General features: G+C 42.2%; 2 protein-coding genes across 13 annotated transcripts in view; one reads left to right on the forward strand and one right to left on the reverse strand.

The window, feature by feature from the left end:
* Positions 1 to 2,448, reverse strand: part of DOP1A (DOP1 leucine zipper like protein A) — a 104,630-nt gene extending 102,182 nt beyond the window's left edge. For all 9 annotated transcript variants that reach the window (XM_045804400.2, XM_045804373.2, XM_087856914.1 and 6 more), the window contains exon 1: positions 2,316 to 2,448. The gene's annotated coding sequence lies outside the window, so the exon portion shown is untranslated. The remainder of the gene's footprint in view (positions 1 to 2,315) is intronic.
* Positions 2,449 to 3,553: 1,105 nt separating this feature from the next.
* Positions 3,554 to 24,758, forward strand: part of UBE3D (ubiquitin protein ligase E3D) — a 190,737-nt gene continuing 169,532 nt past the window's right edge. For 3 of the 4 annotated variants that reach the window (XR_006780822.2, XR_006780823.2, XM_087856921.1), the window contains exons 1-3: positions 3,554 to 3,764; positions 12,739 to 12,935; positions 16,338 to 16,428. Coding sequence is in view for 2 of the 4 variants with exons in the window: in XM_087856921.1 (XP_087713047.1) it covers positions 3,688 to 3,764; positions 12,739 to 12,935; positions 16,338 to 16,428 (365 nt within the window). In the remaining 2 variants the exon portion in view is untranslated. The remainder of the gene's footprint in view (positions 3,765 to 12,738; positions 12,936 to 16,337; positions 16,429 to 24,758) is intronic. The other variant, XM_045804361.2, reaches the window with a different exon arrangement.

A 24,758-nucleotide genomic window follows, 5' to 3' on the forward strand; every position in this document is an offset into this window, starting at 1 on the left:
TTTAAGAACTCATGACTAGAGAGGGAACTCAGGCATAGTAAAAATAATGCTATTACCAACAAGTCTTGTTGGAACTTTATAATGCCATTCTCAATAAAATCAATGACTTAACCATAAAACCAAATCCAAAATGTGAATTATGATTATAGAAAAGCATCAAGAGACCAGGGGGGGGGGAAAGATAATAATAATAAAAAAATAATAAAAAAAGATAATCCTCTGCAATAAAGCAAAGCATTAAAGTGCACTGGAACCTATGTGCATCCTTAATATTTTACTAAGGAAAATACAAGCCTCTTGTTACATCAGTGTGTTGCCACTGTCTTTATGCCCCAGAAAGCTTAAACTGAAAGCTAAAAATAATAATGTAGGTAATTTTAGAGCTGAAGGGAGACCCAGCTCAGGTATAGGTGGTCCAACTCATGAGAGCTCGATTTACAATTTTTTGCAGTGGCAGCAAGCCTCAGCTCTCATCAGCCCTGCAATCATGAGAGTAAACAACTGATACACTTACAACCATCCTTTATCCACCCAATCATTCAGTTTTTCACTTTCAGTACAATATTCAATAAATTATGAGATATTCAAAACTTTTATAGAAAAATGAGCTTTGATAGATTTTGCCCAACTATAGGCTAATGTAAGTATTGTGAGCATGTGTAACATAGGTTAGATGTCTTAAATACCTTTTCAAATTACGACGTTTTCAATTTATGATGGGTTTATCAAGACATAACCCCATCCTAAGTTGAGGAAGATCTGTAATTTTCAAACTGGTATTCTGTGTAATTATATTCTAGATGTTAACAGGTTGGCCATGAGAAAATAGGCTTTCTGGACAGGTAAGACCGCTTTAACCCTATGTGCTCCTAAATTATTTGTCGTGGAACACTTTTGGGGCAGTAAGGCCGTTACTGGGATTGAGAACAGTGTTCAGGGGAAACATCAATTTGGAAATCTCTGATCTTACGAAATTCCCTTAAACAGATAACAAAACTGAGGCCTACAGATATCACATCTGGTTAGCTGGAGAAGAATGCGAACAAAATCTTTCATTCCCAGGCCAGACCTTTCCACTACTTTAATTACAAAATGAGACTCTTTAAACTGTATGTATTCAAACATTAAATTTACATTTAACATTTTGGTTATGGTGTCACATTTTCTGGTGTATTAACTCAGGTGTTTTTAATTCTTCGTTCAAGACCTGGGTTCCTAATAACTAGACCCACCTGGAGATTTACTATTGTTTAGTACTAATGAGGAATGATTACGTTCAGAGTGGCAGCTCTAAGAAATCACTGAAATAAAGCACTTGTACTACAACTGGTTTTAATTTTCTCTTGTTACAACTTCTGTCAGCTCAGCTAAATTACTGTGTTGTTTATTAGGCCATAAATTTCTTAGCATATAACGTCAACATATGCTGTCCATAAGAACATAGGAGATCTGTCTGCGTAGAGAAAGCCAACAACATTGAAATTGACTTTTGTTTTTCTACAGTTCTGGGCTTATTTGTCAGGCAAACACTTAGTTTCCTATCTTTTTTGTAATTATTAAAAAAAAGTTTTGATTGCTTTAACTACAGTCTCCAAATCAGATTGTCACAGTGTATTTCTCAAACCCCTCGGAACTATAAGCTGGTGTTAAGAAACACAGTTCCTTCAGCTTTGAAGTAGTTGTGTACCACTCCCCCTCCCCCCTCAGGGTAGGAGAGAAGAACGGAAGAGACCGAACAGGAACTATTGTTATGCTGCAACTTTAAAAGGTTGAGAATCAAAGGTGATAATGGTTAACAACTTCCTTATGGCTAACCTGACTTCCTCTAATAAACTTCTGCACTCCTTTCCAACCCCCCACATGGAACATTAACTATGGCAGGCATTCGTCCTGTCTCCTCAATCTTAAAAGAACCCACCAGATGAATGAGACCGCACGAAGCCTGGATTCCACCAACAAAGAGGTTACTCCGCGCGCCTTTACCGCACAGGTGCGACCTCCACCCCAACCTTGCGCACCGCTGGGCCCCAGCGCAAGAGGCTCGGGAGCGGCCACCCCTGCCTGGGGCCGCCCTCGAGCCTCCGCCCGGCCCCGTCCAGCCGATCCCCGCGCAGCTCCCGCCTCTCCGGAAACCCGAGGGCGGCCGGCCGGTTTCCGGGCTCCAGGCGGGGCCAGGGCGGCAACACCCCCGACGCCACAGCAGCCTGCCCCGCGGGGCGTCCCTGCGGCTCCGGAACCAGCCGGGCCGGGCCGAGCAGTCCGCTCAGGGCCGCCAGCCGGCCTCGCGACCGCGCTGGGGGCGGGGACGCTGTTACCTGCCGTGGGCTCGGCCGCTCCCCGCCGGCGCTGCTCTCCTGGCAACCGCGGCAGCGACGCGGAGGCCGGGAGCCGAAGGGCCTAGTGACAGCTCCCAGCGTGCACTGCGCCCGCGCCCACGCCGGCGTCGACGTCGACGGCCCTCGATCCCCGCCCCCGGTCCGTGCCTCGCCTCCCGGCGCTAGCTGTCGCCACAGCGCCCTCAAGCGGACGATCGGGGAAGTAGCCCATGGCCACCAACTACGGGAATGGACCTGGAAAGAGAATAGCTGTTTTCAACTTGCCAGCGCCAGCCACATCTTAATGGAGAGTTGGAATGCTAGGAATTGAGAACTGTTTTATATATTATTTAAACAATCATTTAGGTGTTATTTAAACAACTCCTCAATATTTCATAGGAGAAGGTTGGGGCCCAGAGAAGTTGGGAGACTAGTGAAGTTAGGAGATAAATAGTTATCAGATTTGGAAACATTTTGAGTGATCGTGGGTGATGATTTCAACTAATACCTTCCACCTTTAGTTCTCAAAGCTATTAAGTCTTAAATACTTCCACATAATATTGAAATATTTAACAGCCTTAGCACAGCATGGTCTTCATACTTGGTGTTTTTAAAGATTGCTATATTTCATATAGTCACACATTTGTAAAAAACAATCTTTTTTTTCTTTGACCCTACGATTTAGGCAAAACAGTGCAATCTTCCTTGGTACTGGATTTAACCACACTGTCTTCTGTATAGAAAACAGAAAACTTACATTTTTGCAACTGTTTCTATCTTAGAGCAATTGTGTCTAAATCCAGAAGCAAATGCCAGGTCAGTCCTGGACATTGGTTGCTTCAAACAGAGGAAAGCTACCAAAGGACTGACATGGTTCATAAAAAATATACTAGTTTATTAAAAAATGAAACAAGATTGTGTTTTGGGTGGAGAAATTTGCTCTCGAACCTCCTGGGGTCAGTGCCCGCCTGTACCTCCTCCTTTCGTCTTCCCCGGCCTCTTCCAGCCTCATTCCTACCCAGCCTAGTAAAAGGAGTGTACTTGGCCCGGATTTTTAAGGTCACATCTGAGAGACTAACGCACCGGGCCACGCCCACAAGAAGAAGAGTGGAAGGACAGTTTGGCTCCCTCCGACCACCTTTGTCAGCGCTTAGACACAAGCCAGGGCTTGAAACGCTCACGCCCCCAGGTCGAAATCTCGCGGCAGCGCGTTCTCCGCCCGGCAGGCGGCGCTGTGGGCTGGCGGGCTGTGTCGGCCCAGCGATCTGGGCCCGGAGGCCCGCCCCGCCGCCGCCGCCGCCGCCGCCGCACGTGCAGCCGCTTCTGGCCGCTGTGGCCCCGATTCGCCTGAACGTGCGGCGGGGCGCCGGCCATGGCGGCTGCTGCGGCGGGGACGCGCGTGTTCCTGGAGGTGCGGAGACGGCTGCAGAGCGCGCTGCTGATCCTGGGGTAAGGCCGCGCTGGGCGTGCGGGCAGCCAGGCGCAGTGCCTAGCCTGTGTGTCTGCTGCTCGGGGAGCCTCCCCTTCCTCAGGAGGACGGAGTTTTGAGTTTCTTTCCAGGTGCTTCGAGCCTGTCATTTACTCAAAGTGGAGTTTCTCCTCCCACACCCCGTGCTTTTATTCCCCACCTCGATTGGTAATCTCGGCGTCACCTGGGAGCTTTTTAGAACCGCAGAGGCTCAGCCCCACACCAGACCTGCAGAATCAGAACTTGAACGTTTTAACTCGCTTTCTCGGACTCAAAATGCACACTGAAGTTTGAGGAGCACTGATGTAACATAACGGTGCCCGGCTTTTCCAAAAACAGTGCAAAAAAAAAAAAATGCCTTGCCTGCTTTTTGGGATCCTCATTAGAGGATAAATTCCAATGTGAGAGCTTCCTATTTTGTACATAAATTCGGGTTGGGTTGTTTTTTTTTTTTTCCCTCCCACGCTGGTGTCTGCAGAAAAACTGACACGTTCACTGAACGACTAACAGAGGTTGCAGACTTCTTATTGGAGCTCATTCTTGTATTCACATTCCGCGTTCCAATGAGAAGTCAGCAAACGTTTAACTTGTTTACCACACATACAAGAAGCTTTTAGGAGAAATGGCCCCTTGTTTTTTTGTTTGGTAGTATGTGGCCCCCTCGATTATTCCCTGGTGATTGCCGTTTCAAACAGAGTAAATTAGATGTTAAAATCCTGAAACTTTTACTAGACGAGCCGCTCAGAGGTAGATTGATGCTTTCTTTTCCTTACATCGGCCAAGTACAGGTGTGGCAGTTTGGGATTTGGCGTGAGAACTGAATTCAGATCCTAGCTTCTTCACAAGAGTAGAATCGTTTAATCTTAATTTTTTCAATTGTAAAATATGGATATTTATTACTTTTTTTTTCTTCCTCTTTTTCTTCCGTTTCTCCCTCTCCTTCTCGAATCGTAAGTTCAGATAAGTATCTCCAATTCCAGTCCACCTTGTAGAGGTATTAGCAGCCTCAGACTTAGGAAAAAACAAAAAGACAAAGCCCCTATTTCCTCTCATCAAACGGACCCTTCAAAGTTCCCCTAGGTTACTCTCCCTTGTTGAAGGAAGTGAAGAAACCTGATTTTGCAAGACTATTAGTTTGTCCGTAATGGTCTTTGGCTGTTGAGTTTTATCAACAACTTGCCCCTCAGAAAAGCAAAAGCAACCACTCTTCTGATTTCATTCAACAAAGATTGGTTTTGCCATTTCATGATCTGTATATAAATGGATTCACACAGTATGTACTTTTCTGATTCTGGCTACTTTCCTTCAACAGTGCTTCTGAGGTTCGTGTTTCATCTGTGTCATTGCACATGTCGGTCTATTTTTCTCTCGCTGAATAGTTTTCTACTGTGTGAATATACAATTCATCGACCCATTCTATTGCTGGATATTTTGTGTGTTTCTATAACTTGATTATTATGAATAAAGTTGCTATAGCATTGTAGTGGACATACATTTTCATTTCTCTTAGGTAATTACCTAATTCTATAATTGTACAGTCTCATTGTCATTTTAATTTGCATTTCCCCACGTAAGATGTTGAGTACCTTTTCATTTGCTTTTTGGTCATTCATATGTGTTCCTTTGGAAAGTGTCTTCTAATTTTTTGCCATTATAAAAAATCAGGTTGTTTGTCTTGTTGAATTTAAAGAGTTCTTTGTAGAGTCTGGAAATAAGACCTTTCTTATTTATGCCTTGTGAATATGTGAACACTTGCTCCCAAACAGAAATTTACCTTTTCATTTTCTTAATAGTGTCTTTTCAGGAACAGAAGATTTTAATTATAATGAACTTTAGTTTATTGAATTTTTTTCTTTAATGGTTAGTGTTGTTCATATCTTAAGAAATCTTTACTTACCTCAAGGTTGTAAAGTTTTTTCCTGTTTATTTTCTAGGAGTTACATAGTTTAAGCTTTTATATTTAGGTGAAATTCATTTTTCATATTTGGAGTGAGATAGGAGTCAAATTTCATTTTTTTTTTTTTTCTGTAAGGATATCCAGTAGTTCCATCACCATTGTTTAAAAGAGTGCCATTTCTCCCATTGAAATAACACAGTGTCTTTGTCAGAAAACCTTTGACCGTACTGTTTGGCATCATGTATCTCTTTCTATCCTTTACTGTTAATGTATGCCTTTATATATAAATTTTTAAAAACATATGCTGAGTGGGGTTTTTCTGAGTCCATTTTGATAATCTCTGCATTTTAATTAAGATTTTTAGTGTGTTTACAGTTAGTGTAAATGATATGATTGAGTTTTATTCTTGTTCCTAATCTTTAAGGAAATGTTTCTAGCATTTTATCGCTAGGTATGATGAAATTGACTTTTGTCAAATCTGTGGTAAATTGCGTGGTTCCTTTCTATTCCTAGTTTACTATGGGTTTTAATCATGGATAAATACTGTATTTTCTGTAATGATTTGTGCATGCATTGTGATGGTCATATTTTTTCCTTTCATATTTACATCTATGAATTGCATTAGAAAAATCTTTTTTTATGTTAAGCCATCTTAGTATTCCTGGGGTAAACCTTGGCCATTCATTTATTCAGTCCACAGATATTTACTGAGGTCCTATTCTAGTGCCAAAAACTCAGATTCTAAGTGCTGGGTATCCAGCTGTAAGCAGTGACAACAGCAAAGACAAAAATACTTGGCTGTCTTTGAGCTTATAGTCTAATGGTGGCAGTGGGTGAGAGGTGAGCAGAAATTATATGAAATAAATAAAATATACATGACATTGAATGGAGATAAGTACATAGAAAAAAATAAAACAAAAAGGGATAGGGAGAAAAAATTATAACCCCTTATTCCAAATAAGAAAGCAACACTTGAGTAATAAACCCAAAAGGGAGAGGTTTAGAACTATATAATATCTGATGAAAGACTGTTTCCCTCTGAGAGAATAGCAAGTATGAAGGGGTGCCAAGTTCAGAGAGATGTGAGTGGACTGGCGGAGCACATAGTAAATGGCCTTACAGAGGTATATTAGTAAATGTTTAACAACCTGCATTCTGAGAAAACCAATGAAACTAACAAAAAAATCTTTCGGAGTTGCAGCATTTACTGATTCCTGTGGTGTAGATACTTTCAAGCTACCAAAGTGATGTCAACTAGTTTGCGAAATGCCTGGAATTTTAACAGCTGTCTCCAGTATATCACTAGGTCTTACAAGCCATGGAAAGAATTTTAGCTTGCACTCTCAGTGAGATGGGAAGTAATTGGGTAGTTTCAAGCAGGTTGTTGTACCTGAAAGAATAGACGTGCCCAGTGAAGAAAGCCTCAAGTATGGAAAAGGTGTGGACAATTAGGGTCTCAAGCACTTTGTTTTTGGACAGTCTCAACCTTAAGATTAAATTAGTCAGTCCTGAGTACATTACTGTGGATTTCCTACATATAAGAACATTCCCCCATATAACCACCATGCACCTTCAAAACCGGGAAATATGTTACTACCATCTTATGCTCAGACCTCACTCAAATTTTGCCACATGTCTACATAATATCTATAATAGCAAAAGGACCCAGTTCAGAATCACGCATTGGATTTCATTGTCATGTTTCCTTAGTCTCTTAAAATTGGAAGAGTTCCTCAGTTTCCCTTGACCTTCACAATCTTGACACTTCTGAAGATTACAGCCTAATTATTTTGTGGACTCTCCTTCCGTTTGGCTTTGTTTCATGTTGCCTCAAGATTAGGTTCAAGTTATACATCTTTGGCAGGAATATCAACAGAAGTGATGCTGTGTTGTCCTTACATCTTATTAGGTGTCATATGATTTTGACTTAATCCATAAAAGTTCATGTTAACTTTGAGCACGTAGATAAGATGATGTCTGCCTTTACCACCATAAAGTTACTCTTTTTTTTTTTTTGAGGCTTTAACATTTTTATTTAGGAAAAGATTGAGTCTGAAGCTATAATCATTCGACCTAAACCATCCCTTTTTCAATAGTGGAGTCAATTTATGCAAAATATTTTTCCTTGTCTATAAAAAACAAATTGAACAGTATTTTAATGATAAAAAAATACAAACACACACTTTAACCAATTTGCACTATCATAAAAGAAATAGGATGTTCTTTCCCTTCCCCTCTCTCAACCATTCAAAGAAGAGAATACTGCAAATTTTAAGAACCCCACCGACTATCAGAGTACTTACAGAACAAAGGTAGCACAGGATGAAACTATTTCTCTATATTCCAGAAGGCAGAAGCTTGGGCGCTCTGGCTTTACAAGTAAAAGTAGCACAGGAGGCAAAAGCTCACAGTAAATGCCTGCCAGGACGGGGCCTCCGTGAAGTTATTTGGGTTATTGCTTTTACAGGAAAGAAAAAAGACAAATTTGAAGTGGAGTAAACACACACACACACACACACACACACACACACAAACCTTTTGTCACATTTACAGGAATTGAGATCTTTTGTATTCCCATGCTCATGGGTAGTTTTGATATACACTGTAAAGAGCTTCAGTATTCAGGAAGATTATTGTAAGGTTGACAAAGAACAGGAGAATTCTTCATGCTTCTGATATCTCAGATTTGCTGAGTGCAATTGCCAGTTCTAACTCTTCCTACTCTTACTGATTCAGTTGAACAAGACTCTTTTTCTCTTTATAATCAATAAGTATTAATTGGAGAGGTCCTTTGTGACTATGTATAATTACCTTGTTCCTCATCAGACTTGCATTTTATTCATTCATTTATTTACATCAGTATGGACCCATGGTCTTCTTTTATTCATTAGGTTACTTATTTCTGCTCAAATTATACCAGATGTGTCCAGGTGGAGTCACTTTAAGATGATTTTAATATGTTCCTATTATTCTTTGATTTTTTTTCTTTGTTTGCACAGAAGCATATCCCAGGCTTATCTCATTCTTTTCCTGTTCTACCCCTGGATGTAGTTATTTTTTCAAGGAGCATTATTTTGTTGTGTGTATGTTCTGCCCCTTCCCCCAGCTCGCGCATGTGTGCGTGCATGCTCTCTTTTTTTCTCTCTCTCTAAAGTAAACTAAAAAAAAAAAGAAAAAGTAAAGTGGAAAATGATCTTTAGACACCAAAATCTGAGCACAAAGTATCCTCATTACTACTGACGTGTCACTTTTTCCAGGCCCTAGTGGACAGAACTAGAGTGTGTATATGACATATACGTGATGTTTATGTACGAATGTATCCATGTGCATTTGTGTTTGTGTGTCATACATACACCCACACACGTACACATCTGTACTACTGTCTCTCTCTATACATTGAAAACCATGACCCCGCACAGGTATTTTCAGTTCTAGTCTACCACCATAGGATCCATTCTGATTTTTTCCCTTTCCCTCTTTGTAACTCTGTTCTCCCACAGTGAGAATCCTGGCTTTCATTATTGTCATGACATACATTTATTTGGTCAGTTCCCCTCTATGTACGTGATCTTACGCTGGCATCCTTTGCTGCTTCCCTCCCCACTCAGTGTTGACATCTTCCTCATCTGCTTGGGCTCTGTTATGGAATGAATTTTTGTGAGCCCCCTCAAAATTCATATGTTGAAGCCCTAACCCCCAATATGATGGTATCAGGAGATGGGGCCTTTGGGAGATAATTAGATTTAGATGAGGTCATGAGGGTGGAGCCACCATGATGGGATTAGTGCCCTTATAAGAGGAAATACCAAAGCCACTTCTCTTTGCCCTGTGAAGATACAGTGAGGACGGGGCCATCTACAAGCATGGTAGAGGGCTCTTAACAAGAACCGAATCTCCTGGTGCCTTAATCTTGAACTTCTCAGCCATCGAACTCTAAGAAATGTGTGGTGGTTAAGCCGCCCAGTCCGTGGTGTTTTGTTAGGGCAGCCTGAGCAGTCTAAGGCAGCCTCTGCAACCTTATACTGAGTTGCCACCCTCCCTCCCTGCTTAGATTTCTCCTCATCCCTCTTGAGATCTGACATCCCTATGGGGCATCTGTCCTGGTGGATGCCGTCCTTCCTCACTCTGCTGGGTGTCTCACCTCTACCCCAGGCCACTCTGGTTCTCCCACACTTGCATTGATGCCTCCCATCTCTAACTGGCTGAATTTTTCATGAAGGGGAAGAAGAGTGGTAAGCCAAAGATGGGGTGGGGTTGAGGCTTAGAAACGCAGTGATATCCCTTGAGGCACTTCTAGCGCCATACGGCACAGTCCAGATTGAAAATCAGTGAAGTAGCAAAATGGACAAATTGTGTATCTTCGGAGCAATATTCAGCAAACTATAGCCCCTGGGCCAAATCTAACCTGTGGTGTGTTTTAAGTACAGTTTATGAGCTAAGAATGGATTTTACATTATTTAAAGCATTGTTAAAAATAAAATACATAGTATAATATGCAACAGACCATATGTGGCCTGCAAAAATACCATCTGATCCTTCTGACCTCTTCTTTAGAGGATTACTATTTCTTAAACATCAGTTCTTAAAACTAGACTTTTGACTCTGGGGCACCTGGGTGGCTCAGTCAGTTAAGCATCTAACTCTTGATCTCGGTTCATGTCATGATCTCAGAGTCATGAGATTGAGCCCCACATCAGGCTCTGTGCTGAGCATGGAGCCTACTTAAGATTCTGTTTCTTTCCCGCTTTCTCTCTGCCTCTCCCCCCACTTGTACTCTCTCTCATGTGCTCAATCTCTCTAAAAAAAAATTTTTTTAATTAAAAAAAAACCCTAGATTTTGACTCAAGAGTTTGAGGATGTATCCCTTGGAAAAGACTTAGGTTCTTGCCAATTAAGTACAGGTCCATATGCTTTGACAAGGAACTAGCCAGAAAATAATCAAGATTTTCTAAGGCAAATTAAGAGGCCTAATCAAGATTCACACCTGAACACATGGCACGATCTCTGTACTTAGAAATACTCAAGTAGATGGCCTGCCTTCTGTACTCAGGTGAGTCCAAGTTGCTGGCCTGTCCCTCTGTCTGCACTTAAAAGGGAGTCGGAGTGCTCGGCACCCCTGTTACAATGCTCAGCATGTTTTAGCTTCATATGAGGATCGTTTCTCTCTGTCTTCATCCCCTGCCGTACTTTTGGTGTCTGGCGGCCAGGGAATGGACTGTGTTTTACTCTCGATTGCCTATACCAAGTGATTTGTGTTTGTAGCGAATTGGACCAGCCTGTGCTTTCATATCCAGTATTCATACATCATTAGATTGTTCTCTTTATTTTTTTTTTTAAATTTTTAAAATTGGCAAGAAGTTTTTTTTTCTCCTGTACCTTTTGTTTTATGTAATCCTGGTCTCCTTATCAAAATCCTGTCTATCAAATGACAGTACTTTATTGTAGGTAAAATACAATGTCACTGTAATGCTAGTTTCGGAAGCAAGAATATTTCACTGGCTCATCCATTCACTATTCAAATAACAGTGCTTGACCCGTGAGAGTCCCTGCAGCCCTCCGTGTGCTTCCATAGTACTCTGTATTTATCAGGAATACATACAATGCAGTGGGTTTTTTGACCCCCAGATGTCTTTTGGGGGGACAGGGCCCGGGGGTGGGCCCGGGGTGCTCCCACCGTGCTGCTTGTTCACTGGCGCTGCTTCCTAAGTCTTGTGGCTTCATCCCAGTGGACAGCTGGGAAGGCCGGGGCTCGGTGTGCAGGGCCTTGAACCCTTCATCTGGTGGACAGCGGCGTGGGGAGGGCTGCTCCAAAGGCCAGGGCCACACCATCCAACTGGTGAAGCTACACTGTCCCCCTGTTTTGCCGCCATCCAGAAGCTGGTCATCCTCGTACCCCTGCTGCTCACCGGCGGCCGCTTGAGGCCCTTGAGGAGGCACTTCAGCCTGAACACAGCGCTCCACTCCTTGGCTTCCGTGAAAATGGTGGTCCTGTGGTTCCGGATTATGAGGAACCTGCCCTGGGGGTGGTGGGCTGCCCACCCCCTCCCAGTGAGGCCTGCTGCTCCTGGCCCTGGCCTAGCCAGTACAGTGTTTTAATGCTCCCTCCATCATTCCTGTTTACTTGCCCGTGCCCTGCTTGGGGTGGGGGTGAGGGGCAGAGAAGGTATCTTGTTAATGGTTGTAGTCCTAGTCCCTGGCACATTACAGAACTCAGAAAAGCTCTATTGAATGAATGAGGGAGAAAGTGAATGAATGTACAAAGCATGCCAAGGTCAAGGGATGCAAAGAGGAATAAGCCATGTCTTATGCTGCCTTGAGTCCTCTTGCCAAAATATTTTAAAGAACAAGTGCGTGATGTATGACAGGCCAGCATTAGATTGTGCTGATTCAAAGAAGCTGAAGCTGGGGGACGCGTGGGAGGAAATAGGGGGCTTTAGGAAATGGAAGGTGGACTGTGCGAGCAGAATGACTCTGGGAGCAACCCCAGGAAGGTCCAGGTTGGAGTAACTGCAGGAAGTGCTAGGATAGAGAATTGGGGCTCAGGATCATTACTAGCAATGGGGGGAAAGTGCACATTTAAAAATGCATCGCTGCAGGGGCACCTGGGTGGCACAGCGGTTAAGCGTCTGCCTTCGGCTCAGGGCGTGATCCTGGCGTTATGGGATCGAGCCCCACATCAGGCTCCTCCGCTATGAGCCTGCTTCTTCCTCTCCCACTCCCCCTGCTTGTGTTCCCTCTCTTGCTGGCTGTCTCTATCTCTGTCAAATAAATAAATAAAATCTTAAAAAAAAAATGCATCGCTGCCATAAAAAAAAGCCAAGAATAAAAAATAGGTTCCAAAACTTTCATGTTACAGTGACTGTGAAAAGTACTGTCTGACCTGATCTAAATCTTGTATAGAATGATTTCCTTTATGATCCATTCGCTATTTTGTGGGGGACAGTGACTTTAGACCATTTATTGAAGAGAAACAGATCCTTGGCCATTATTGTCTGTTTTGTCATGTGGTTTTCATCAATGAGAAGTAATTTCTTGTGTGTTTTGTTTTTAATTACCAGGGAGCCTAAAGAAGGAGGTATGCCCGTGGATATTTCTATAGCGCCGCGCTCACTCCGGGTGAAGACCCCGGAGGGCTGCACAGAGCTCCGGCTTCCAGCAGAGGTCAGCCTCGTGCCTTCCTCCTGCCGCGGGCTGCAGTACGTCCCCGGAGATGGACTGCACCTGCGTCTGCAGGTGCGGGCAGAATCCGATGCCAGTAAGTGATCCCAGCGCTCCTGTTTCTGCATTTAGTTTTTCATTGTAGATCAAAGGTGATTTTTCCTTTGAAAAGTTGACCTTTTCCCAGGTGAAAAGACTGTTTAGCAGCAGCATGGAAAGAGCTGGTCAGAATGTTCTTTTTCAGCTCTGCCAGTTATTAGCTGTGCAGTTGAGCATGCCACTTAACCTTTCTGGAGCTTTGTTCGGTGGGCTGGGGGGCCTGAAGGTGGGGGCGGCGGTTAGTGGGTCTTTTTCTCCCAGTAGATTTTATTTTTTAGAGCAGTTTTTAGGTTCACACCAAATTAGTAGAAGGTACGGAGATTTCCCATGTAACCCCTGCTTTGTCTCTTTAATTGTAAAATTTCGGAGCTCACAGAGTTGATAGGAAGATGAAATCAGATGGCAGTTGTGCAAGACCTGGTGGATTTTAAAGCATTACATAGAAATTCATCCATTCAACAAACACTGCCTTACACTGTGTGCTAGGCTTTGATCTAGGTGCTAGGGATACAGAAGAGAACATGCTAGGAAAGCTTCTTCCCTTAATGAGCTTACGTTCTCATGGGTGGGAACAGATAATGAACAAATAAGTTGCTTGGATAGAGAGAAGTGCTGTGGTCAAAGAGGTGCAGAACAATGGGATAGGGAGTGACTAGGGTGAAAGGTGCTCAGGGAAGGCCCCTCTGAAGAGGGGCGATATGTGACCAGAGAACTGAATGATGGAAATGATCCCATCCATATAGAGACATTTCCAAATAGAACAGTATAGGAACAGATTCTGAAATTGAGTTTGATGCATAATTTGATTTTGATTATTGCTATGCCTGCTATATTTCTAATATTTTGTTGTTGCCTTGTTGATTCAGTAAGACCGTAGAAATGTTTCTCAGAATAACTTACTGAATAAAATTATTGGCTCATTGCATCTCTTCCCAAGTAAGTAATGTGCTTCAGAGGATTAAAAATGATGTGAAAAGGGGAACCAGGCTGTAACAGACCTGTGAGATGCTCATTGTCAGGGAAGGATTATAATTCTTTCAACTGCACCCTGAGACTTTGTGGCTGCCTCGTCTATACTAAGCCTTTCATTTGAGCTGCGTGGAGCCTTGAGGTGGGATCAGCAGGATGGTTTTGAAGAGCCATGTAGATGGGGAGCATTCCCCTGAGGCCTGTGCTGCTTTTTCATTGGAGAGTAAATTTTACTGAAGTCCTAAATTAGTGAAAACTAGGCTTGAGTTGGGCAGAGTTGGATTTAAGAACAAGGCGTGGGAAACCAAAATGTCATGGAGCTTAAGTGACGTATCCACATGCTAGGAATGACTACCATAATAACCACGGAAGAAGAATGGGGTCACCAAGATGGGAAATAGACTGCCAGTGGAAAATGGGCAAAGGTGGGCATGAAAGCCACACTGGGGTATTTTCCGATCTGCTGGTTTTCTGGATTTGTGATTTTAGGTCCCATACTGAGGAGGTATGGAGGCCTTCTAGAGACACAATTGGTTTGTCGCCGATCCCTTTTCTGTAACCGTTAATAAATAGCAAAACTTGAACTATTAAAGAAAATTTAAATCAGCAAGCATGATTGTTTCATTGTAACTGTAGGACAGAATAAGTTGACTGCCGAATGTTGGTTTGCATATTGCTTGCATTCCATTGGTCTGCTGTGGCTTTACATGTTTAAAACATTTTACTCAAATATCTGAAAAGGAAGACTTTCAAAGCCCTGTTCTGCAGTGCATGAAAGGGTATGCAAAATAGATCTCAGTACTTAATAACTTTAGTGCTTTCCACATAGTAGGTGGTGAGTAAATATTTGCTGAATGAATAAATATCAGATTGATGCATACTTGATGTTGACTTGAATCAAAATGTAGTGAAGGAAATGACTTGACATTTTTAGCATTCAGTTGTGTTTTGAGGTTTTTAGAAAGTTGACTTTTCAACTATAAATGTTCTTTTAAGGGCTGCAGTAAACCTATTGTTATGCTATTCTGAATATGACATAGGTCAGATCATGACCTTTGACATGGATGTTGCTACATAAAATCTGATACAGCACCGGCATTAGAGTCATCTCCAGGTGGCAGCACTCTCCCACGATGAGATGACCTTGTCAGGAAGTTCTGACTTGAACCTGAGCCGTGGGATCATGCTGAGTGACCAGCAGGGGGGAGTGTTTCACTGAAAATTTGTTATTGGTTCAGAAAAGAATATTTTGGATGACTTATCCAGGTCTACTTATTATCTGCTCAAAATTAAAGAATGCTGTTTACTTCACCTTAGTGCTACAGGGATTGGCACACACCCCTAGAAATTAAAAGGATGAATTTGTAGGGGCACCTGGGCAGCGTAGTCCTTAAGCGTCTGCCTTCAGCTCAGGGCGTGATCCCAGCGTTCTGGGATCGAGCCCCACATCAGGCTCCTCCGCTGGGAGCCTGCTTCTTTCTCTCCCACTCCCCCTGCTTGTGTTCCCTCTCTCGCTGGCTGTCTCTCTCTGTCAAATAAATAAATAAAATCTTAAAAAAAAAAAGATGAATTTTTAATTGCCAAGGCTTAAACTTTCTGCCATCAGTCTTTAAAATCTTAACATACATTCAAAGTAACATAAACCAAGTTCTAATTGCTTAATTCTAATGAATATGACCTCATTTCTTTAAAATTTTTTTTATAGACAGATATTTTTGCGTGTGGGTTTTTTGTTTTGTTTTTTTTTTTAGAAGTGAAAGTTTCCTTTCTTCATGAATAAAATAATGGAAACTAAAGGAATGCTGTGCTTCACATAATAGGGGAAATAACATTTTCCCACAGCTTTAATCAGAAATTGAGTTTTGCTGTTAGAAGATTGAATTCTTCTTAGGAGCCATCCTATTCCCAGGAACCTGTCCAATAAAGACCAGTTTCAAGATTCTTCTTGTTTGTATGTATTGGTAATGGGCCAGAGTGGACGTAGACTTTGTTTAAATCAAATTAAACTTAAATGTAAGAGATAGAAGCAGCAGTCACACTGATGAAAAACTGGACGTGAGACATAGCCGAGGAAGCCTGAGGATGACGAGGCCCCTTGTAGTCAGCTTGATGTGAAAGCAATCTCTCCCTTTCTCCTCCCTTAACCTTGGTGTTTATGGAGTGAGTGAAATAACTCAGTGGTGTGTTACAGGGATAATCTAGGGTGATTCCTAGATCTGAAACACTTAGCAAAGTCTGTTGTTTTTGAGAACACGTCACAATATTTGCTTCTGGTTGAGTCATCAGAGAATGCTAATTAAATGTGTACTTCTGGGTGGATCGTAAACAGTGTTTATTGATAGTAATTTATTGTGGCTGTTAAACTTTTTAAGTATGTTAATATATTTGTCCCACGCCTCTGAGATTTGCTCTTTCATTGATTTCTCTCTAGAACTGATTTCAATGTTTAATCAAAGCTCAGAAGCCCAAGGATGTTGCACATTTTACTGCCAGTCCTGCGGTGAAGTCGTAATAAGGGACAGGTAAGGAATGTATTTTACACTGATTAATTCTGTGCCTGGCAATGGTTTTCTTTTTTTCTATCAGAATTTTTGAAGTAATTACCAGGGGAGCCTTAAAATGAGAGCCAGCTTAATGTCACTTTGAACAAAATCAACCATAAAACTTTCCAGCAATCATAGAGCAGTTAGGCTTCTAAAGGTGACAGAGGGGAACATAGCATGCTGGCTTTGAGGGAGGAAGGCTTATCTTGGTGGAAGCCTATGTTGAGCACTGAAGCTTGTCTCTTCTGAAAAGAGGCATGGGCTCTGGTGCATGTTTTATCCATCATGTTGCTGGATGAGGTTTTTCCCACATTAAGTGAGGCTCTTGTAACACAACTTTTTATTTGAGCTATTTCTATTAGACCCTTTCTAAAATTCGTTTCCTATTTCCCCGCTTATTAAAACAAAGCATACAGAGCCCAAACTAGCCTTTTCTTGATGATTAGGTTGATCTTGTTACCTGTTCTTGCCGTGTGCTCTGATTACTCTGTTGAGATGGGAAGGTATATCTTTTCATTATTTTTTCCATCTTCTCCTTTGCTTCTGTCAACCTACTTGTTTTCTAGGCACAAAGCCTTTCCCCTGAATTGTCAGCTTCTAATCACTCATAGGTTGGAAAGACAGGTCAAAACCTTATTGTTGTTAACAATCCTTAAAGAAAGAAGTTAGATTTCTTCATTAGATGTGTTTCCTCTGAGACAGGTGCCTGAGACTTATTTGGGGATGGACCCTTCTCCATATCTGAAACCTGCTCCTCTTTCAGTGTTCCTTGTCCCGTGAATGCCAAACCTCTACCTGTGTAGAGCTTGCTCTCTCCCCTGGGGTGCACCCCACCCTCACCCCCTCTGGTTAGCTCCTACCTAAATTCATCTGATAGGGCATCTGTTGCCAGGAGCTTTCTCTGAACCGTGGGTTGGTTTATGTGCTCCTCTAAGGTTTATTTGCCTGTCTTCCCACCTGAGCCGTAGGCTCTGGGGGTTGGAAGAGTCTCATGGACCTGTATCCCTTATCCCCACTCATATTTAGAGTGCAGTGTAGGGTAGAAGCTAGTAGTATAGACTCAGAAGCCAGACTGTCTGGTTTGTAACCACCATTTACTAGCTGTGACTCTGGGCAAGTTACTTAATTAACCACTTCATGCCTCAACATCCCTATTACAAAAGTAGAGATGACAACAGGAGCTACTGCATAGGGTTGTTGGGAGGATCAAGTGAATTTAAATGTTTATAGCAGTGCCTGGCACAGGGTAAGCATTCAGTATATGATGGCTACCACTACAGTTCTTACTCTTACCATCATCCCGAGCATTTTCACCATCAGCCCCAGCATCAGGTCACAGTGCCTGATGAATAGTGTACTCTCAATAAATTCTTCCTGGGTTGAGTTGAATAAACAGTAGGGTGTTTGTTTTGGCCTCCCACCAGCCTCTCTTGCTTACTTTCTGATTCCTGGCAGTGCCCCAGGTAAATGAGATCATGGAAAGTTACACTAGTGTAGTGGGGGGATTGTGAACGGAGCACCGAATGAGTATCTTAGGTAAGAGGTGAGGTGACTAAATCTGCAGAAGAGGGGAGAATATCCTTGCTCAGATCACCTACGGGCTGAAGTTGCTGCAGAGTGTACAGTCCGCGACAGACCCACGGTAGCCTGAAATGTCCAGAGGATTCCAGTTTGCATTGTAGTTAAACCCAGAAGCTTCTCCTTCTCTCAGTCTATTTCAGGCTTTGGTTGAATTCTCACATGAAGTTTCTGAAACGTGCATGCCTAAACCACAAGGTGGTGACCTAGAAGTCCCAGGAAGAGCAAGTTAAATGCAGTGTAGCCCTGTTTCCTGGTACTGTTCCCCGTAAAGGATATGCTCATCCATTCCTGGCTATTTGTGTTTCATTGGGCAAGGATGACAATATAAAACATGGTTACTTGCAGCGATTTTTCCTATGCAGGAACTGTATCTTCTGTTTTGTGTTAATTCTTTTTCTGACTGTGCAATTGAGAACTAGAAGGGCTTACAGGGTTACACTCTCCCTAACCGTGACCGTCTGGAGGCTGTGTGGTGTAAAGCAGGAGTGGGAGAATGGGAACTTGGGTTTGAACTCCAGCTGCACCACTTAGTGGCTGGGGAACCTCGTCACCTCAGCTGCTTCTTAAGTAGACATAGTGAGTCTTCTTAGACATGTCGAGAGACAGAATCTTGGTGATGGAGAAGACTTCAGAGCTTATTTAGGCCTAACTCCCACTCTAAACAGGCACTCTTATTGGATTTCTTCCTCTTCTTTGTGAAACTTCAAACCTGACCTATCACTTCCCTGCTTAAAATTCTATAATGCTTCCAATTTGTGTTTCTTCTTAAGTAGACATAATAAGACCTATTTTCCAAGCTTGTTAGAAGAGTTAAAGGCTGTTATACATATAATAGCAAAAGCTTGACAAGCTCTTTTTAATTGGTTTTATAGACTCCTTCCACCCCCTTTTCCATATTGGTTTTATTAGCAAACTAGCAAATTATGTTGATTAGTGTGTCAAGTCTTTTTGATTCAGGACTTTATTTTTGAGGTGTGCCAGAGAAATGACCCTCCTTTCTCCCTTTTTCTTTCTGAGAAGATAAACATGGACTTGACTTAGCCCTTGCCTCACTTAAACAAGGCTTACCTGAAAGCCTTTTTCTATCACACCTGTGTGTCTGACAAGTGTGCGCCTCTTGACCAATGCAGAGAAATCCTTAGTTAGGAGAGTCAAGGCTTTGCTTACATTTCACTCTTAGGCAGCATGTCGCATGCCTCTTTGTTGGAAAAATAAGCATCCTCCATTATCTGCACAAGGATTTCATGTTGACTTTTTACATAAAACCCAGTGGTCTTCTCGTTTCTCCCTCAGCTATCTGTTTTATGTGGGTAGTATGGACATCTTTTGTGCTTGTTAAATAGAAAACAAAACCAAAAGAGGCTTGTGTGTTCTTTTTTTTTTTTTTTTAAAGATTTTATTTATTTATTTATTTGACAGAGAGAGACACAGCCAGCAAGAAAGGGAACACAAGCAGGGGGAGTGGGAGAGGAAGAAGCAGGCTCATAGCGGAGGAGCCTGATGTGGGGCTCGATCCCATAATGCCGGGATCACACCCTGAGCCGAAGGCAGACACTTAACCGCTGTGCCACCCAGGCGCCCCTAATCTATTAAGACTCATTAATGCCTTTTAATACTGATTGGAATCAAGGTGCATGAAATCTGCTGATTATAGCAATCCTTTTTTCTTAATTTAGGAATCTGTGATCTTAGTCTTTTGTTTTGGTTATTTGAAAATAAATAATGCCTAATTTCCTTGCCATAAAATTCTCCAGTTTACACTTTTACTAGTTCAAAGTATTTATATAAAAATTGTCTGAAGCAGGGGCACCTGGGTGGCTCAGCCAGTTAAGCATCCGACTTGATTTCTGCTCAGGTCATGATCTCAGGGTCATGATATCGAGCCCCACGTCAGGCTCCGTGCTCAGCATGGAACCTGCTTGAGATTCTCTCTCTCCCTCTCCCTCTGCCCCTTTTCCCACTCTCCCTCTCTAAAAAAAAAACTGAACATACACAGTTTTTGATTATGTTATTGATTATGCTCTTGTTGAGACTAACAGGCCCTAATATCAAGTAACAATAATGACAGAATTTACTTTTTTGAAAAGCGTTTCAGAAAGAGCTGGATGGTCATCGTGTTTGGAATTTGTTCGTATCTCCAGAAATAAATTCATGCCAGACTTGAGTCATACCAGTTGGCCAAACAGACTTTAAAACATAAAAGCTTTCGATTTTCAGTCCATTTGCGAGGTCTTCTAAGGTCTCTGGACAGGCCCTCTTCATTCCACCTGCAGCAGCAGAGCTGGATGTCAGCCCAGCAGTTAGGGAGGCCTTGGAAACTCTAGAAGGAAACAAGTAGAATGGACTTTATGGAAACATAAGAGATGTCAGAATATCTAGCCAGTTGGTCCACTTGACATATGGCTGTAATTATATTCTGAAAATAACTACTCCTATGAATGCAGTCACTTTTGTATGAAAGAGAACAGAGAGGCGAAAAAAGTACAGGCACAAATTGGATTGTTGGTAGTATTGTACAAACTTTTAGAAAAAATGATGATACTTCTATGGTCTAATTGTACTATATACATAATGGTAATACAATACAAAGCTTGGTTCATAGGATTGGTCGTCTACCAGTTGGATATTACCAGTTGAATTTATCTAAATGTCAGCAGCCATATTTTGAGATTTAGATATTTGATGTTCTTAAGATTCTTAATGTCCACTTGGTTATAATCCAATCTGTAAGGGCTCTTATGTTATTACCATCGTTATTGTCACTGAATAATGGTTGATTTTAGAGTTAAGGGGCATTTCATTTTCTTGTCTACATGTTTAAGTTTTGAATAAACATCATCAATAAATAGCATTGATTAACATTTAATATTTTATTTGTCCCTAAAGCTTGTGGTTAAGATGCGTTAAAAATAACTAGCAAATTTTAATTTATTATAAACGTGTTGTTCATTTTATTTTAAGCTGAGAGATAGTTCAAGAAATCATTTCACTCTTTTTCTGAGCTTCGGCAGGTTTTTACCTAAAAACTGCCTTGAAAAAAATGGTATCTATTTTATTTTGAAAGTTCTCTTGGGAAGTAGATCATATCAAACTTTCAGGGTTTTCGACAGATACACTTTGAGGAGAGCTGTGATTATAATACATCCTTTCTTCTAAAAGGTTTTATGTTTTTCAAAATACCAGAAAAATTCTTTTCTGTTGTAAAAACACTTTTACCTTTGCAATGACTTGTGAATTAGGCACTTTCTTCCTCCTGATGGCTTATGTAGATAGTTATGGGATATAATACAGCTTTTATTCACTGTGATAGGGGGTCAAGTTCAGTTTGAAATACCACATTTTGTGCTAATGTGCATCAAGTCTCCCAGATCTCTGTCAGTCTTGGCGCAGTTTCATTTCTGTGATCATGTGTGAGATTTTGGCACGGCTGTCTTCTGCCCTGTATTGAGGATCTGTTCATTGGCACTACATGCAAAATGTCAAGAGAGAGAGAATCTTAGTGATGGAGAAGATTTACGAGCCTATTTAGGCCTGCCTCCCACTCTAAACAGGTACTCTTCCTTGCTTCTTTGTTAAAATTCAAATCTGACCTATCATTTTCCTGCTTAAAATTCTATAATGCTTCCCACCTATCTATAGAAACCAGTCTCTACCCTTTGGTTGGCATGTAACACCCCACACGGTTTGCCACCATCCCACCTTCCCAGTCTCCTTTTCTGATGTTCTGCATTGTCAGGGGAGGGATGTGTTCCAACGGAAAGAATTCAGTTTTGGAGTCTCGAAGACCTGGGTTATGATCCTGCCTTTATTCATCACCTCTGCCTCTGTGAACTTATACAGATTATTTAATATTTCTGGGCCTTTCTTTCCTCCCCTGTAGCAGGGGAATAGAAATTCTTACCGCACAACGTTGTAGTGCCCACCAGAGGTCGTGTGAAATTCAGTTAAGTATGCAGATTCACAGGGCGCCCAGGTGGCTCAGTAGGTTAAGCGTCTGCCTTCGGCTCAGATTGTGATCCCAGCGTCCTGGGATTGAGCCCCGGGTCACGCTCCCTGCTCAGCGGGGAGCCTGCTTCTCCCTCTGCCTCTGCCTGTCCCTCTGCTCGTGCTCTCTTACTCACTCTCTCTCAAATAAATAAATAAATAAAGTCTTTTAAAAAAATATGCAGACTCACAACACTACCACAGGCCCTATTTCTTGCCAGCTTGCCCGCAGGGCAGCATCAGGAGTTCCTCGTAGCAGGGGTCCTGCAGCAGTTGAAGCAAGGGACAGCTCACATACCCGTCTGGGGACTCTTGTCTTCCCATGTGACACAGTTCCAGGTGCAAAGCTCAAGATCCACAATGAAGCAGGTGCAGGAGCTACCCTGAGAAGAAGCCTCATGACCTAAGCAGCCAGCATCTCCTGTAACAGTTCTTTGGCATAGTTTCTAGGGTTCCTTGCAAAGGACCACATTCAGGGAAGTCCCAGGCATGGCACCCTCATCAGATACTTGCAGCTCACTCATACTTCCTTTCAGTCCAGATGCAATTTACCAGTCAGGGGTCATTTTTACCATAAACGATGTTGCCTAGCAATATAATTCATGCCTGCATCTACCTGGTTTCCAGGGCAACAGAGCTCAGGTGGTTAAACCAAAGGTTAGATTCTCAAGCAGCAAGGGAAAAGGTTTGTTAACCCTTTTATCTCAGTATGCGACAGACCCAACCAGGGGCCTCACGTGTTAGAGTTCTCAAAGTGGGCTCGTTCATTCCTCTAACAAGTGTTTAGGAACTTATACTGAGTCAGGCTCTGTGCCAGGCACCAGGAATACAGTTATCAGTTAAATGGATACGGTGTGCATCTTTATATTGTTAACTCCACCCGTCATACCCTTAATTCCTTTTATTGCCTGAAGAACTCTTTATCGTTCAAAGGTCAGCTCAAGTATTACCTCTTCTCTGAAATCCATGTATACTCTACTCCCCTAGCACTTTGTATTTATTGCCCTGAAGTTGCGGGTTGATTTTAAGAATCCTTAAATCCCCTAAGGTAATATGCAGATTTTGGGTGCACGTGGGAATGTGTATTTGAAGAAAGGATGAAAGCTTTCATTAAATTTTCAGGGATGTCTAAGCTGTTCCCTCTCCCAACCCCGTATGAATTTAGAACCATTACTTTGTTATGAGCATTCATTATATTTATTTTATAAAGGTTTATTATTTGCTCATAGGTCTGTATCTCCTGCTAGAACCCTGAGTACCTTGAGAGAGGGGACTGTGTGTATTAGTATTTTGTGTCAACAGAATGCCTGCTCATAGAGGGCTTTTAGAAAATGGATGTTTTAAGAATCACTTAATATCCTAAACAGGCTCAGCAGCTTGAGTGATGCTACTAGTGGACATTTCTTCCTAATTCGAAAGGGAAGTTTCTTCCTTCTGTTAAACTAAAATCAGCCTTTCTTCTTCCTAGTTTTGCCCTCTGGATTTAGATTTTATTTTATTTTATTCGACAGAGATAGAGACAGCCAGCGAGAGAGGGAACACAAGCAGGGGGAGTGGGAGAGGAAGAAGCAGGCTCCTAGCGGAGGACCCTGATGTGGGGCTCGATCCCATAACACCGGGATCACGCCCTGAGCCGAAAGCAGACGCTTAACCGCTGTGCCACCCAGGCGCCCCTGCCCTCTGGATTTATAATTTAAATGTCTACTCTCTTCCATATTGTAAAATGCCTTTTTTTTTAAAGGTTGACATATTTTAGTAGATTTTAATTTTATATTGATGTAAGAACAGTAAAGAGATCTAGAAGAATGACCATTAAACAGTAATAGAGTGAATCACATTATATTTACAAATCCCCCTCCCCCATCCCTAATCAAATAGCTGACCAGTCCTCGAGTCCTCTTCCTGGTCGGGCTGCAGGTGGAAGGTTTGAGGGTCCCCTGGGTTTGTTGTTACTGGCAGATGCAGAGTTCCTGAGCAGAGGCCTGTGGTGGACCAGTGCAGTGGAGCAGCGCTCAGCCTTTGTGGGTCTTGGCTTTGGGCTGATGCTTGAGAAGGTGGGTGAGGAGGTCATGGAGCTGCTGCCCAAAGACCTGCTTCCACAATTCACCTTCCAGAGACTCCAGTGGCAGAAAGTGTTGTGTTCGCCTGTCATTTTCTTATTGGTGATTCTTTTTTTTCTTTTTTTTTTTAAGTTTTTATTTAAATTCCATGGGGCGCCTGGGTGGCACAGCGGTTAAGCGTCTGCCTTCGGCTCAGGGCGTGATCCCGGCGTTATGGGCTCGAGCCCCACATCAGGCTCCTCTGCTGTGAGCCTGCTTCTTCCTCTCCCACTCCCCCTGCTTGTGTTCCCTCTCTCGCTGGCTGTCTCTATCTCTGTCAAATAAATAAATAAAATCTTTAAAAATAAATAAATAAATAAATAAATTCCAGTTAGTTAGCATACAGTGTAGTATTAGTTTCAGATGTACAACTTAGGGATTCAGCACTTCCATACAACACCTGGCGTTCATCACAACAATCCCCATCAGCTACTTACCCCATGCCCTTACTCCCCTCCCCTCTCATAACCATCAGTTTGTTCTTTGTAGTTAAGAGTCTTTTTATGAGATTCATAGTTGAGATGAAAGAAAACGGTTAACATGGGGGAAATCATTAAAAAACGATACATTTGCATCTCAAATATTTCAACTTAAAACATGCAAATGTATATTAATTTACTAATAGTTTATTTTGGAACCAATATC

The sequence above is a fragment of the Ursus americanus genome, chromosome 29, assembly GCF_024610735.1.
Source record: "Ursus americanus isolate L20-20 chromosome 29, mUrsAme1.1.p, whole genome shotgun sequence".
Taxonomy (NCBI): domain Eukaryota; kingdom Metazoa; phylum Chordata; class Mammalia; order Carnivora; family Ursidae; genus Ursus; species Ursus americanus.